At 43.0% G+C, this 16,795-nt stretch overlaps 1 protein-coding gene across 5 annotated transcripts in view; it reads left to right on the top strand.

Moving 5' to 3' along the window:
* LOC105491168 (PIN2 (TERF1) interacting telomerase inhibitor 1) overlaps window positions 1-16,795 on the top strand; it is a 75,843-nt gene that overhangs the window by 17,825 nt on the left and 41,223 nt on the right. For 4 of the 5 annotated variants that reach the window (XM_071068650.1, XM_011757332.2, XM_011757334.3 and 1 more), the window contains one exon: window positions 1,813-1,889. The exons of the other annotated variant lie outside the window; for it this stretch is intronic. In XM_071068650.1, coding sequence (XP_070924751.1) covers window positions 1,813-1,889 — 77 coding nt within the window. The remainder of the gene's footprint in view (window positions 1-1,812; window positions 1,890-16,795) is intronic. 5 annotated transcript variants of the gene reach the window in all.

Below are 16,795 nucleotides of genomic sequence, written 5' to 3'. Positions count from 1 at the left end.
TTTCTACACTTATTTAAGTGAACTTTGCTAAAGGATAAAAATTTCTGATACAAGAATCCATCATCAAAACTTTAGACACAATTGCACCTTCATTGGTATAGCTTACTGTCTCTGCCAGCTTGACAGTTTCCCCTTTGACTTTCAGATCTGTTTTGAATCTCTGTGTGTTTGTCTTTTGACATCGTATTTTAGAATTGTGATCTTGCATATACCCTCTCTTCCTTAATCCCTCCAGCATTCCTTTTAGTCGAATTCCTATAAAAGAGATCTTAATTTGCATTTTCTAGAGTGTCTGTATTCCAGATGATAGGTTAGGGATAGATGGCCAGTACACATTTTGAAGTAAGTACAGCTGCCTTTTCTGAAGTACAAATTGTGCTTTGCTTTGGAAAATGGGTTGTGCTGGCAGCAAAGCTGTGGGGACATCTCTACACCTCCGATGAGTGTGTCCACCTCTTTCCGCTACAACCAGTTTTCTTCCCCACTTTCCCGGTTCATTTTCTGCGCTATCTGTGATGTGCTTGTCTATTCTTAAGTAGGTTTTCCCTTGGGTCTTTTTGTGTAGGTCCTATTTAATCATAAATGAGAAGCAGGAGGGCTTAGTGTCAAGCTCAGGTAGGAAGGAGAGCAGCAGGCAGAGCCCAGGGAGCCTGCCCTCCTGGGAGGAACAGGTCATACCGCCTGGGCCACTTCATCTGGTACTGCTGCCTTGGAAACTGGTTTTGGCACCTGGTTTTGCATTAAATTGAAGGGTGTTTTGTTTTTTTAATTTCACGGAGTCACTGAGCAATGTCATATTTAAGTGCCCCAGTGATAGTCAGTGAACTAGAACCTTCTGGGTCACGACATTACTTTGCCAAGTCAGTGTGCTACAGGAAACCAAGAAGACGAGTGAGTCTGTGATGGTGGAACTCGGCTTCCAGTGTGAAACTCACATTCCTGTGTCTGACCCAGAACCTCCCTTGCCCAGAGCCTCAAGCCTTTCCGTGGAGTAGTCACATTTTACAATGCATTCACCACGCCGTTGACAAATGGGGATAGATTTGGCCGACTGCTCACAGAGGATTATTGGGTAGAAGTGGAAATTCAAAGAAGTGAATTTTAAATTAGTTGGTTCGTGGGTTTGAAATTAAAGAGTTTAGTGTTTTAAATAAGAACCATAGAACCATTTAATTTCCTGCTCTCCCTATGTAGCCTTTTATTTAGAGACAATACAGCTAGAGCAGTAAAGAACATTTTAAGAAAAAAAATCTGAAACCCTGTCCCCCTTATACAGTATTTTTTATTTACATATATTCTTTCAAAATGTTTGTTTGTTAATTATTAAGCTCCCATATGTCAAATATGATACGTTCTCATTCATGTGTATATGTGGAGTTGAAGCTATGTATCTAGTAGTATTTTTTAATCTGCATTTCATAATCTTTAAGTAGCTCATGTCTCTGAAGCAAATGAGATCTATTTTTAAATGAGGAACCCAGAGACCCAGGAATTGCACCTTGAGGGCATAGCGGGAGTAGAGTGAGCTGTAGAATTTAGCTTTCCTTGCAGTCAGTATGCTCTGGGTTGTTTCTATAATTAAGTGAATGTCAGGAGTTCTGGTTCTAAAACATTTACTTGTTTTTAAAATTTAATTAATTTTGTTTACTAATGGAAGAGTTGTAATGAAACAGTGGTTAGAAAGTCAGTAGTTACAAAGTTGTTTCTTTCTTTCCCAAAAGCCATTTTCCTTTGAGGTGCTGCATAACTCATATCTGTGCTCCTTCTTTTAGGAAGAGCGGTCTCACTGAAAGCATCACATTGTTTTTCTAGGGAAGGATCTATCATCTCGGAGCAAAACAGATCTTGACTGCATTTTTGGGAAAAGACAGAGTAAGAAGACTCCCGAGGTATAAAGCCCAGTACAGTGTCTGTGTTCCGCTTTAATACTGTCTGATTTTCACCTGTGTATGGGACTGTTTCTATCTAGGACTAGTACTTTTCCGACAAAGTTTCCAAAACACTTTGGAGGCTTCATACACACCCTAGATATGATCCCTTTAATAATATTAGTGGGTAGATAATGTTTTATAAGGAATCTTAAGAAAAAGAGTAAGTGTTATCTGGTTTTTGGCTTTTGTTCTTTTGGTTTTGGTGTGAGAACTAGATTAAACTTGGGGAAGAATACCCATTGCCGTTATAATCGGAGGGGAAAATATCTCTTCCATGGCCAAAGAGGGAGGGATTTTGTCCGTTCTGCTCCAACTGCGTTACTCCGTTTGGAATGGAGGTGGGAGGAAGCATGTCACCTTCATTCTCTAGAACCAGCCTGTTCCATTCTAACAGCATTTGAGACAGCGCTAGATCAGCACCATCTGTAAGGGGGTTCGATGGGGTGTTTCCGCTATTATTCAATATTTTTGCTTTACAACTGGAAGAAAAGGATGGGGTGACTAAATTGTACCCTTAATGGAATAACTCCATAATTTATCATTCTAATTATTAAATTGGGCTGTATAATATTGCAAAGAATTTTTTGTGCTCTTTTTAAGTGTAAGAGACAGCCCTGGATATAGTTTGAGATATATTAGGATTTTGAAATATGGTTTTCTGAAGATAACAGGCTAAAAATACTTAGAACTGGTATTGTCTAAGAAAATCTGGAACATATGGTTGTGACCACTGTTACTCAGCTAACCTGGTATGTTGTACTGATGTTCTTTTATTGGTTCCTAGCCAGGGCCTTTGGTGACCAGAGAGCAAAAAAGAAGACTTGGTTTATTAATTCCTGGCATTTTTCCAGACTGACAGAAATCTTTATTTCTAGGGTGGTAGATATTTGTTTCTTAATAGTAATAATTTTTAGAGAGTTCAGAATTACCAGTGGTTAGAAGTCTTGTTTGGTGATTCCCTGTGCAGATTGGGACTAAATTCCCTGGTATCTTAGCCCTTGTCTGCCCCTGTACCCTCAGCAGATGGAAACAGCAGGCTGGGAAAGGATACCTGGCTTTGGTGCCTGTGTGGACTGTGCTGAGTCACGGGATAGGCAGTGGTCACTAGGGAGAAGCTCTCTGACATCACGCCAGGCTGGCTGCTCCTTCACAAGGGGCTGCTGGAAAGAGCCATGGTCAGACAGGCTGGCTTCTGGTTGCAACTCTGCCCTCAGTGCCCACCGTGAGACCTGGACTAGGCCACTCTTCCTTGTTCACTGAGGACATGGCCTCTGGCTTATCCTAGCCTCCCCTCCAACCCCTCCTCCTTGACTCAGTTGTCTCCGTGTCCTCAGGAAGCAATGGAATTCCAGTCCCGTGCCTCTTGCACTCCATCTCCTTTGGTGTGCCCAACAGCTGCCCCCACCCCACGATCACAGCCTGAGCCTTTGCATCAACTCCACATCCCTCCCACACCTTGAGATAACCCCCATCTCCCCAGCCCCGTGGGGCGCACGGTGCCTTCTGCACTGGTGCTTCCACATCCCCGCACGCTGATCCTCTCTCTTCTCCCTGCCGCCCACTCACCACCCCCAGCCTTTGCCCTCCCGGACACCCTCTTTGAAAAGGTACAGTTGAACAGATCGGGGCGGGGGGGAATATTACTTGTCGGCTTTTGTAGAACTTTAAGAGAATTTATGTGGTTGGTGCAGAAAGCTGTTAGTTGTCAGAGATCAGAGGTTTCTGATCCTCTGGCAGATTTCTGTTTGAGAATTTATTTGTGTTGGGTGCCTTGAGATTTTCAGCACTATGTGGTGTTACTTGACTCTGGTGGCTAAGTCATGTTAAAGTGAGACACCCACCTGTGTTTGAGGAGCTTCAGAGCAGTTCCCTAATGCTAGCCCCCGGGAAAATCTCTTTTGGTCCAGTTGGTGTAGAGATGATCAACCTTGATGCAACATGGTGTTTTGTGCAAGATTTCCGTTAGTCACATCTTTCTCTCTCTTCCAGTTCAGTGTTTTCTTCCAGTGATGAATTTAGGTCCTACCTATTCATGAGGCAGTCTTCTACCAGGCCCTGCTCTCTGTCTGTAGCCATAGTTCTCAGCAAGGTTGCCCTGGCATTGCCTAATGAGCTTTAAACAAATGCTAATGCCAGGGTCCTGCCCAAGACCGATTAAATTAAATCTTGGGTCAGGGCCCAGGTATCTGTATTACAAAAAGAGAAAAATTAAACAAAATTTTTTTTTCAATACCTCCCCAACTGTTCCAGCAGTTATTCTGACGTTCGATAAGGAGCGAGGGTTGAGAACCCAGGGAGAGCCTGCCATGCAGCTGTACTGAGAGCTTCTGGCTTTGCGGTCGTGAGTGACCCTGAGGACAGAGCTCCTCAAGTCCTGCCATGTACACAGGGCTTCCTTGTCAAACTGCAGATCCCGACTCAGGAAGCCTGGGCAGGGGCTGAGAGCCTGCACGGACTCATCCGAGGAGCTCCCAGGTGACACTGTTGCTGGCCCGTGTGCCACACTGAGGAGGTTGGGCCTAGACAGTATTTTCCATTAGACGTTTGCCCGCATGTGTGCAGAAAACAGAATCTATTTAAATGTTATCACATTTAAGACAAACAGAATATTCTTTCTATAAAGCAAAATGACCTCTAAATTTATCTTTGACATCCATGTGGATTTTCATATGTTAAGTTTGCTTTTATTGAGTATACTGGTACCTTCCTTGAGTAGACTATTGCTAAGAAACCTTACCTTGTTAGTTACAACAGCCCTTATAGTCAAAGGCAGGAGGCCTTTGATCAGATCTGTTTGAAAATACAACCTCTTTCGGCTCCCATCTTCAGTGGGCGGGAATACTGCATGTTGTTGCTTCGCTTGACTCTCATAGCTGCGTCGGCCTGGATTTGTATTTGGCATTGCAGAGGCCAAGGTGTTGCTGGAGGCCACCTACCTCCAGAGTCCTGGAAACCATGGTAGTGCGGGCCGTTAAGGTAGCAGTAGCTCTGTGGGTGCTCTAGTTAGGTGCTGACGCTGATCTGTCTTCAGCATCCCGAGTTCCAGAACCTTGGCGTTAACCACATTCTTGGCTTGGGTAACAGCATCACCCTTGCATTAAGCGAAGCCTACTGATTTTAATTTCTATAGCTCCTGACTGCCATCGTAGAATTCCAATTTTATTAAGCACCTGTGTGCCAAATCTTCTGCTGGATTTTTCTCATTTCATCCTTGCAGCAATCCTGTCACGTAGGCGTCAGCATCCCCTCTGTAGCAGTGAGGAAACGGAAACACAGAGAGAATTGTTAGAACACTCCAAAATGGCACACATGGGCTTTAAATCTGTGTCCCTCCAATTTCAAAATCAGCCTTCTTTCTCCTATACCGCAGTTCTGCCGAAGTTAATGAACTCTTTCACATTTAACAAAAAATCTACATTGAAGGGGATTAGTTAGGCCTTAGCAGCTTCTGTTGAGCTTCATCAGAGACACCAGTGGTTGATGCTGTATTGTAACTTTGTGGGAAAATGATTGGCTGTTCCTATTTTGTAGAAAATAATGGTTTAAATTTCAAAAGTTCTTTGTTACCTGTAGTCAGAGGTGAGCTGTTAGGGTTGAGAAGCATGTAACTAGGTGTCTGGACCAGCCTGGGGAATGACTTGACTTCCTTGTTGGGGCTGGAGACTGAATTAAGAAAGAACTTGAGCATGTGGAGCATTGATGTTGTGTTGCTTGTGTATTTTTTCATCTCTCTATTGAACTGGATGATCTGAATATATTTATATCCAAGAAACATCTGCAGCCCTTGATTAATAGTCATGAGGGTTTTTTCCTTAACTTTTTATAGATTAACAGGATGTTGCAAAGATAGTAGAGGGGTTCCGTGTACCCTTCATCTGGTTTTCCCCAGTGGTTACATCTTACCTAACTGCAGTACAGGATGATGAAACCAGGAAATGGGCATTGGTACCATCTGCTCATATAGCTCTGTGCCCCTTTATCACATTTGTGGATTGTGTAACCATTATTATCTCAGTGAAGATCCTGAACTATTTCATTACCACCTGAACTAATAGTTCAGTGAAGATCCTGAACTATTTCATGCTAACCCCAATCATAGTTGCATACCCTTCCAGCACTGCCCGTGATCCTGGCAACCACTGCTGCCGACAGAATTGTCTGACTAGGAGTGGAATATCGTGTGTACAGACCACATGGTCTCTCAGTTTGACGCTGAGGCTGCTGAGATCTGCAGGGGCCACTACCCAGTGCTAAAGGCCGGTTGTCGTTTCCGTGATCTACTTCCTGCACTTAGCCAAGCTCAGTGTTATTTTCTATTTTATGAGTCTTTAGAGAACTCCTTATAGAGATCAAATCAGTTGACATCTTTAAAGTTCACTCCAATTGATTAAATCATTACTTAGTAACTTCAGAGGTGTGTTAAACTGTGAAGTGATATATAAGTACAAAGTGGTATTGTGACAGTTTTGTCATCTGTAGCGTGCTGGTATTGGAGAGCTCATGGTGTTGGCAGTGTCTCAGGGTAAACTCACTGTAGTAAGTTTGTGACCTCCTTTAAATTGCATGCAAAATGTAGAATTTTCGAAGGTGTCCTTGGTCCAAAAAGAAGCATTAAAATCTAAGACTATGCATTTAAAAGTCTTCATTCAAAAAAAAAAATCACTTAAAATGTAAAATTCCTTTGTGAGCATAGTAGGAATGAACTTTGTTTGTGTAGTGGAACAAACTATGCCAAGTGAAGAATGTGTTCTCTTAATTATTTTGAATATAATGTATAGAAATAAAAAGAAAATTACATCAAAACGAAACAGCAATAATCCAAGCTAAATGCAAGATTTCTAGGACATGTTTATGAAACTTAAATCATGCTTTCTGTCCTCTCTCTGACCTTTTTGTGTCTAATGAAGAAACTGCTAGCTGGGCGCAGTGGCTCACGCCTATAATCCCAACATTTTGGGAGGCCGAGACAGGAGGATTGCCTGAGCTCAGGAGTTTGAAATCAGCCTGGGCAATGTAGTGAGACACCGTCTCTACAAAAAATTTTTAAAAATTAGCCAGTCTCAGTTGCATCCACCTGTAGTCTCAGCTACTCAGGAGGCTGGAGATGGGAGGTTGCTTGAGTCTAGGAGATTGAGGCTGCAGTGAGCTATGATCATGCCACTGCACTCCAGCCTGGGTGACAGAGCGAGACCCTGTCTCAAAAAAACAAAGAAAAAGAAGAAATTGCTTCACTGTGTTTTACATGTGGGCTTTTTCATTTGTGGCGTACACTGGCCAGCGAACACCTTAGAGAGGATTTGTGTTCTTATTTCTAGGCCCCCAGCATGCGACTGGCTCTAGTCGCTGGCACATGGTAGGGATTCAGTCAGTTGAAGCCTCATCATTCATCTCTTTTTAAAAATGGACTTTGTCACCATAAAAATCACGGTTTGTATAGCGTCATCATTGATATTTGAAATGTCTTTTCCTTTTGAAATGTTCTAATCGATAAGTATTTCTTCTCTGAGAGTAGGAAATATTCATAATCTACATTGCACGCCATGCACAATCTACTTGTGGGTTCTGGAGAAAGGATTATTGAATAAATGTTCGCTCACACCATTTTATGTTTTTAAAAATCAACCCAGTTTGCCAGAAACTGGCTTTCAGACCTTGCATTTCACTCTGGAATAGTTTTTCACAGCTCTGGCTGTTTTTCTTTGCTCAGAAGATAAAGCATTCCTATTGCTTGAAGGACTCTCCTCTAACTTTATTGGTGCTTAGTACTTCCTCCAGACACAGAAGTTGTCAGGAGGTGCTGTTTCCCCGCTGAATCCTTCTATTCAGAAGTACTGGCTTCAATGGTGAAAGATCATCATGAACTGCCAATTGCTCAGAAAACTTCTCATAAACTGTTCTGTGTGGGGACGGCTGGTTGCACATTTCTAATTTCCAAGTTCTTCCTTTTCCCACCATCTTTGTTGTATATTGATTGGAAGATAATAACTCTGGTTTGGAGTGCACCTAAATTGGAGATGTATGCACTTTCTATGGGGACAAAGAAATGATCGAAGATAATGAATTGAGATTCCCAGGGCCCCTTGGGACCTGCGGCAGTACTTGTGCTGGCCAGTGCCTGCCAGGGCCTGTGTACATAAGTGTGTGTCTTTTCTCACTTGGTTTGCAATTTGAAGTTGGAGACACTGAAAAACAAATTCCATCAGTCCTATCTGGTTGAACTTCCTGCTACTCTTTTTTTTTTCCTCTCTCATTTTTTTCCCTCCCCCACCTTCCCAGTTTCCTTCCTCTCTCCAGCTCGTTTCCGGATTGAGCCTTATCACTAGAGAAAATACTCCGAAACCGGAGTGAGGATGGAGAATGTGTCACCAGCATTCTCACTTCGTTTCTCTGTTTAGCATGCTTCTGGCATGGGCTCCTGGCGAAATAATTGTCCATTTCTTCACCTCTCTAGCCTGATTGAATTAGAACCCTCATGAGAGTTACACTCTCCCAGGATACCAAATCAATAATCATTTTCTTTGAAATTCTTCTGCTGACTTTTGCTTTTTGAAGCAAAGCATGACTTCTTTGCAGTTTGTATTCCTTTCTCACTTCTCTTTGTCAGTCCCCCTTTTTTCCCCATTGCTTGCTGATTATCCAGTCTGAAAACGAATTCCAAGCAGACGCTTCTGTTTTGCTTGGTGGAATTCATGAGGTATCTTGGACCATTCATTTTTCTGGTTGGATTCAATGCCTTAAGTTCCTCATGGAGAAGATCATTGAGAAGAGTCTTTATTGCCTTAATTTTTCAAGTGCCTTTTAATTGAAGGGCATTTCTCCTTTTGTTTTGAATTTTTACACTGATACCCAATGTTTATGGTTAGGTGAGTTTCATGAGGGCTTTGCATGGAATCCCCCTTCCTGTACCCATCGCTCTGCCCACCCTCCCCCTGCTCCACATCTGGACACCAAAGTAATCTTTTAATTAAAAACCTTTTAGTTAGGGAGAAATATAAGCCCACAAACAAGACAAATAATACACTTGAGTTCCAAAATTCACTTTTTCCCAACAGTGATGACCTTAGTAATTCTTGTCATCGTTTTGACCATTGATAACAGAATCCTGATTCAAAATGATCTCTTTTAGCTGGGACAGTTGGCCAAAACATTTTCACTGCTTTAAGGTGAAAGTTTATGAAGATACGTACAGTCTCATTTAGTTCTAGAAAGATCTAACTTGGTAGCAGCTAGATGAAAATTAGTTAGAAGGTAGGACATGTATCCTGACCACAAGTTTCACCTAAGCCAAATTATATCCTGTGGCACCTGTCCTGAGTGCAGGCTGGGCTGTGCCAGGGAGGCTGTGCCCACTTGCTGAAAGCAACAGACTTGTAACTTGTATTCCTCACAAGTGACTGTGCTTTAACAGCTCTTTGGGGACCTGGGGGTCATGTTTTCAAAGAGTACATTCAGAGAATGGCCTTCAGGGACAATGGCGCCTGGAAAGCATGTTATGTACAGAAACAGATGGAAGAATTGGGTATAGTTACCAGGGTGACAGTTTGGACAAAGGAAGAACTAGCACTGACTGATGAAATTCATAGAAAGGTAACAACTCAGGAAAAGGAAGCAGCCTGCATGGGCTGGCAGAGCCGCTGGGCACAGTGCACGCCTCCTGGGAGTGCCCTGTGCAGGTTCTGGTACCAGGCAAGAGTCCCAGCTAAATGCATTCAAGCCCTTCCAGTTCTGTCCTTCTCTCATTCTGGAGTAAAGAGAAGATGTGAAATGATCCCATTTGAAACGGTGCTGGCAGGTTTAAGACTTGAAGTTTTACGTTTTCCTCGACAACAAAGAAGAGAACATTACTTGGATTCTTGATTCTTACATACTTGAGCAATTTTGGCTTTATCTACTTACGCCGTTTATCCAGTAGACGAATGTGAAAGGGTCTTGATGTGTGCAAACAAGAGATCAAATAGACTTCAGGTAAAATAGCAAGTCATCTGTCTTAGCAGATTCAAGACTTGAAAGAGCAACTGGAACTGTGGAGTATCAAGGCGAAGTTACTTTCACCTTGGGTAGGGTGTTCCTATTTTATCTGTAAACTCAGATATCTATAAATGAGTCTTGAGTTATATGTTTGTGTAGCAGATTCTGTTTTCCAAAGATGGCGTCAGCGATACCTCCCATTCCACATGCTCTTCTAGGTGGGCCCGTACTGCCTCCGCACTAGGCGGTGGAGTCTGGTCCCCTCCCCTCTACCTGGGCAGGCCTGGAACTTGCTTGTAGCCAAGACAGTCTAGCAGTAGGGTGCCAGGTGACTTCTGAGGCCTCGTTGGCTGGAAAACTTGCTCTTGAAGCTTTCATGTAAATAGTCCAGCTGCCCCGAGCCCCAAGCTGTGAGGAGGCCCAGTGCCCAGGCAAGCCCCCATGGAGAGACCATGAGCAGTAAGTTATGCAGGCTCCCTGAGTGTGCCTGGCCAGCTCCTGGGTCTGCCGGCTCTTCCCACCTTTTGACAATATCCGCGTGAGAGACCCTGAGCCAGGGTTGCCCAGCCCAGCCCTTCTTAATTGCTAACCCACAGAAATAGGGTGAACAGGGAAATGGCTGTTATGTTTGAAGCCACTGAGTGTCAGGATGGTTTGTTGTGTAGATAACTGAAATGGCTGTCTCAGGATTTGTCTTCCTGTGGTTCTGTGATTAGACATTGATACCTGGTATCAAACATATATACCTGGTAGAACCATCTGAGCCAGTAGAAGGAGGAAATCAGGTCATCTAATGAATGTTCTACTCTGGTTTCTTCTAAAGGGCAACTCACTCAGGGCCATATAGTGTTGTGAATAGGCACTTGAGAGTTTCATATGCCTGCCTTTGAGCCCAAGAGTAGTTTGAAGACTGCGTGATTTGGGGCAAGTTATTTAACCTCTCTGAGCCCCAGCTGCTTCATTTGTAAATGGGGATAATAAAAGATCCAGGGAAGATTAAATGATAAGCCACGTAAAACTCTTAGTTAGCTGCTGCTGCTGAGACCACTGTCATCACAGTCAGCATCAACACTCTCACAGTTTAAAATAGCCAGTAATAATTTCTGTGAAACATCCTTTAGAACTGAGAAAATTATATCTATGTGTGCATAGTCACAATATTTGGTATAAACCTACTGAGTAAACGGGGTCATTGCTGAGAAGCACGTCCTTCTCAAAGTCCTCTAGTGAAGTGACTCCTGCCCGCCGTTTTGCCATTACGGCAATGGCCCAGGACTTCCTAACGCATCAATTTTGTTTAATTGATGTTGAAGATAAGTAATGACTAAGGCAATAACCTTCTAATGCCATGTTCTCTGCAGTTTTGGGTGGAAGTACAGACCTTGGTCACTTGTTTTCCTTCACAGTAGTGAGCGCCCGCTGACAGGCTCGGTGGTTCCCTAGTTGACTGCCTACCTTCCCTCAGGAGGCTGGGATCTCCGTAAGGGCAGGAATTTTTATATTTCCTCGTATCTAGGACTATGCCTGGCATGGAGTGGGTTCTCAGTAAGGTTCTTGCTGAATTGAATTCATTTGTTGAAATATGCCTTAAACATGTGGGGGCAAAGGCAGGGAGCTGCTAATGCTCACTGAGTCTGTCAGGAGACATAGACACACAGAAGAATTGGAAATTGAGCTAGGCCTGAAGGGTGGCAGTTCTCTCGCTGGACAAGGCATCAAAAGGCAGAAGCAGCATGAGCCATGACTCGTCCTGGCCTCAAACACAAATGCCAGTGGTGTCCAGGAGTATAACTAGCCATGTGGAAGTCAGTTGGGAAGGAAGGAAACAGTGGTGTCTTGTCTGAAGGCTTCTGATATGGTTTGGAGGTGTGTCCCCTCCAAACCCCATGCTGGATTGTCATCCCCAGTGTCGGAGGTGTGGCCCGGAGGGAGGTGTTTGGGTTGTAGGGACGGATCCCTCACACATGACTTGATATCCTCATGGTAATGAATGAGTTCTCTTAGTTCACATGAGATCTGGTTGTTTAAGAGCCTGGCACCTCCTCCTGCCATCTCGCCATGTGATGGGCTGGCTCCCCCTTCTCCTTCCACCATGATTGGAAGCTTCCCAAGGCCTCACCAGGAGCAGATGCCAGTGGCACACCTCTTGCAACCTGCGGAACTGTGAGCCAAAATCAAACCTCTTTACTTTATAAATTACCCAGCCTCAGGTATTTCTTTATAGCAGTACAAAAACAGACTAACACAGCTTCCAAGATTCATAAAATTAGAATGATGAATGAGGATGGTGATGATAAAGTGTGTGACTGCATAGCAAAGACCAGCTCCTTAGAACCGCCTTGGTGACTATTGTCAGTGGACGTGTTGAAGATGTGCTTCTTGTCCTGGATATGTGAATATTCCCATCTGTCCTCCTCTTGAACTTCTACTTCTTTGTGTTTTCAGTGCCCTCACAGCATAGGGACAGGTAAGAAGCTTAGAGAACCTGCAGTGCAGTGGGATATTGGCTGGGGGAGTGACTTTGGTGTGAATAGTGCTTGAGGTGGGTTACTCACAGCCTCTTCCAATTCAGAGTGCAGGGAAAATCAGCCCTGTGAGTAAGAAGCATTACAGAGCTAGATTTTCTATTGAGCACAGCTTTTGATAAAAGGAAGAGGAGCTAGATATTGACTTTTGGGGGCCTGTTCTATCAGTGGTCTGTAAATCAACAGATAAATTATTGCTCTTCAGAAGCAGGAAGGCTACTCTTTGGCTCGAAGACATGTGTGCCTTTCTTTTACTTGTTTTTTCTTTTTAATGGTAGAGGATCTTCCCTCCAGCCACTTGCTCCTTAGGGGTTTTGTTAAGGACTGAAGGGGAACTGAAGGGAGCTCTTTTGATTTATCTTCTGTTCTTTCCTTTTGGTCACTCCACAAGGCTGAAATAGCCGAGTTGGCTTTAATGTGTCGCCATTAGAGACCAAGCATTAGCTGAAATAAACCATCATATCTCACAATGAAAAATGTCCCCTGATTGGCTAATTAATCAGTCAAAGGGGAATGACATGGCTCTCGGCTTGAGGGACTCTGCTAGAGAGAAACAGGCTGTTGATAAATGGTTTTCCGAGAAATTCATATATCAAGGAAACTTAGTCATTTTTTAACTACAGTTTGACTGCAATTTTTTTTTCCAACTTTTCCTTTTCTGCTGCTCTTGCTGTTTAGGCTGTGTTTTTGTGTTGTTGATAGAAAAATATAGGATTTTTAGATATGAGAAAATAAATGCTTCCTACTTATTCATGTCAGTTAGGCTGATTGGTTTTGACTATCTAGGTTTACCAATAGGTGAAAATAACATCGTTTTTCCCAAGATGAAATTATCTTTTCCTGGCTTCCTTGTGAGTTAAGATCTCCAGATTCTGGTCCATACTGCGTGAGTTAAAATCCTGGGTCCATCAGTTGCTAGCACTGTACTACTGGACACGCCATGTAACCTCTCTGTACTTTAATTTTCTTTTTTTTTTTTTTTTTTTGTTGTTGTTGTTGTTGAGACGGAGTCTCGCTCTGTCGCCCAGGCTGGAGTGCTGTGGCTGGATCTCAGCTCACTGCAAACTCCGCCTCCCGGGTTTATGCCATTCTCCTGCCTCAGCCTCCCGAGTAGCCGGGACTACAGGCGCCTGCCATCTCGCCCGGCTAGTTTTTTTTGTATTTTTTTAGTAGAGATGGGGTTTCACCGGGTTAGCCAGGATGGTCTCGATCTCCTGACCTCGTGATCCCCCGGTCTCGGCCTCCCAAAGTGCTGGGATTACAGTCTTGAGCCACCGCGCCTGGCCTGTACTTTAATTTTCATATCTTAAAACAGGGATAATAGTAATATCATCTATAAGGCAGAATTAAATGAGATCACCTGTAAAGCATTTGAACAATGACTCATACAAAGAGAGTATGTGTTAAATGCTTGTTATTTTTTAATCAAAGTAATATATGCACCTAGTTGTAAAAGAATTAAGCTCCACCAAACAGCTTTTAAAGAAAGAGCATTCTGTAGTCATCCGTGCCGCTTCACCTCACAAGCCTCCTCCCTACAGCACTTTCAATTCTTCTTCAGTTATTTGGTATTTACCTTCATATTTTAGAATAATAACTTGCATTGACATTTTTCAACGTTGTAATTTTTAAAATGTGGACTTCTATTTTGGTAGATTAAGATCTGGGCCTTTACACCACTCAAACTACTGATGGTATTGTATAATAATTAGTGAATTTATTATTTGGGGTTTATATTTTTATTGCTATGTAAATATCGTACCCTGCTAAGCCAAACAGTGTGCAATAATAACATTTCCTGTAACAATTTTTGGTTTTCTGATGGGAAACAAAAGCATTCTATATATCTGTGTGATTTTCTTTTTTCCCTCTAGACCCTCTGGTAGCCTCTTAATATAAAACTTGCAGAGTATCAGCTGCATCAGATCATCTGTCGGCTGGATCTGTCTCCCAAGAGACCTCTCCTGAGATTTCCGCCTCCTGGCTCCCTCAGGACTGGTTGCTGGCTCCGCCACTTCCCTGGCCTCCTGGACTTTTCCCCAGCCTTGCTCTTTTTAGCTCCTCTGTCTCCTCACTCATCTTCTGCAGCTTTCTGAGAAGGGCCCAGATCTGAAAATCTCTATTAATACCATGGCAGATGGTCTGGGTATAGAATTCTGAGTTGAAAATCATTTTCCTTCAGCATTTTGAAGGTATTAGCTAGTGTCTTTTGATAGCCATTGTTGCAGTCCTTACTTTAGTCCTTTGCACAGACCTGTTTATCTCATTTTCAGGAGGTTTTAGAATCTTAACATGTTCAGATTCTAAAACCTCATAGGAATATGAGTTGGTTGGGGGTTTTTACTTACCAGGCACTTGGTAGAACTTTCAATATGAAGATTCATGTCCTTTCTTGAGTTCTGGAAAATTAGCTCTTTCATAATTTTTTCCCCTCTTTTTTTTTTTCTTTTAATTATACTTTAAGTTCTAGAGTACATGTGCATAACGTGCAGGTTTGTTACATATGTATACTTGTGCCATGTTGGTGTGCTGCACCCATCAACTCATCAGCACCCATCAACTCGTCATTTACATCAGGTATAACTCCCAATGCAATCCCTCCTCCCTCCCCGCTCCCCGTGATAGGCCCCGGTGTGTGATGTTCCCCTTCCCGAGTCCAAGTGATCTCATTGTTCAGTTCCCACCTATGAGTGAGAACATGCGGTGTTTGGTTTTCTGTTCTTGCGATAGTTTGCTGAGAATGATGGTTTCCAGCTGCATCCATGTCCCTACAAAGGACACAAACTCATCCTTTTTTATGGCTGCATAGTATTCCATGGTGTATATGTGCCACATTTTCTTAATCCAGTCTGTCACTGATGGACATTTGGGTTGATTCCAAGTCTTTGCTATTGTGAATAGTGTGGCAATAAACATACGTGTGCATGTGTCTTTATAGCAGCATGATTTATAATCCTTTGGGTATATACTCAGTAATGGGATGGCTGGGTCATATGGTACTTCTAGTTCTAGATCCTTGAGGAATCGCCATACTGTTTTCCATAATGGTTGAACTAGTTTACAATCCCACCAACAGTGTAAAAGTGTTCCTATTTCTCCACATCCTCTCCAGCACCTGTTGTTTCCTGACTTTTTAATGATTGCCATTCTAACTGGTGTGAGATGGTATCTCATTGTGGTTTTAATTTGCATTTCTCTGATGGCCAGTGATGATGAGCATTTTTTCATGTGTCTGTTGGCTGTATGAATGTCCTCTTTTGAGAAATGTCTATTCATATCCTTTGCCCACTTTTTGATGGGGTTGTTTTCCCCTCTGTTTTGTCAGGAAGCCAGTAGTTGCACTGACATCTTGAATTCCTCCTCAGATTTTCCTTTTGTCTCCAATTTTTCTGTATCTTTGTTCTACTTTGGTGGGGGTGGGTGGGGGGCATTTTCTTGGTTTTTATTTTCCAACCTTTTTATTATAAGGTAAGTTTTGCTGTCATATTTTTAATTTTGAAGAGCTGTGTCTTACTATCTCATTGTTTGTTGTTTTTTAATAATGTCCTGTTCTTGTGTCATGGATACAACCATATGTTACCCGGCCTCTGGAGGCATTGTGTTTTTCACAGATTCGTAGATTGTTTTTCTGTCTTTGTCCTCTGAGTTCCTCTTTTCTTTTGGTTTTGGTTTGCTGCCTTCATGACGAAGGATTTCCCCGACATAGTCCGATGATCCTTTGCTGTCCACTCTCATTTAACAGTCAATTAATGAAGAGCCAGTTGGAAGCTGTTTGCAGAGGCAGCCTTCTCAGATGGGGAATTGGCCATTTCCTTAGGGAATCCCCGGATGTCAGAGTCGGCGGGTCTTTCTGTCAGTGGGTCTTGGCTTCTCTAGAGAAGCCATCTCGCTGGGCCCATGGACCTGGGCTCTGGTGGACAAGAGGGAGGTCCTCCTACATGTCCTGGCCTCCCCGCTGTCAGGAGCGCCTCCCCCCTGTCAGGAGCGCCTCCTCTGCCCTCCGCTGCATCCCAGGTCCTGCTGGCGGAACCTCTGGGGGTCAGTTTTTCCAGGGATTATACCTTCTGTTGCCTCACATGTTTCTCTTGTAGAGGAAACACTGCTGTTCGCCACTCAGGAAAGTGGTTGGGTCATTAGGCTCAGCAAATCATTATTGAAGGAAAAGAGTGGAGAAAGAGTAAGAGAAAACCCTTTCAATTCAAAAGAAATATTTATTTTAAAGTGTAACAACCCTTTTTCTCATCCATCAATTCCAAAATGTTATAAACTATTTTATCTCAATAGATGTGGGAGGGGTGGGAGTGGTTGCTCTTTTCAAATCCTAGCCCTGGCATCATTCCCATTTTAAAACATAAACAGAAAACACAAAAA

Source organism: Macaca nemestrina, chromosome 8, assembly GCF_043159975.1.
Source record: "Macaca nemestrina isolate mMacNem1 chromosome 8, mMacNem.hap1, whole genome shotgun sequence".
Taxonomy (NCBI): domain Eukaryota; kingdom Metazoa; phylum Chordata; class Mammalia; order Primates; family Cercopithecidae; genus Macaca; species Macaca nemestrina.
The sequence above is the reverse complement of the archived record's forward strand: the minus strand, read 5'-3'. Positions and strand labels throughout refer to the sequence as shown.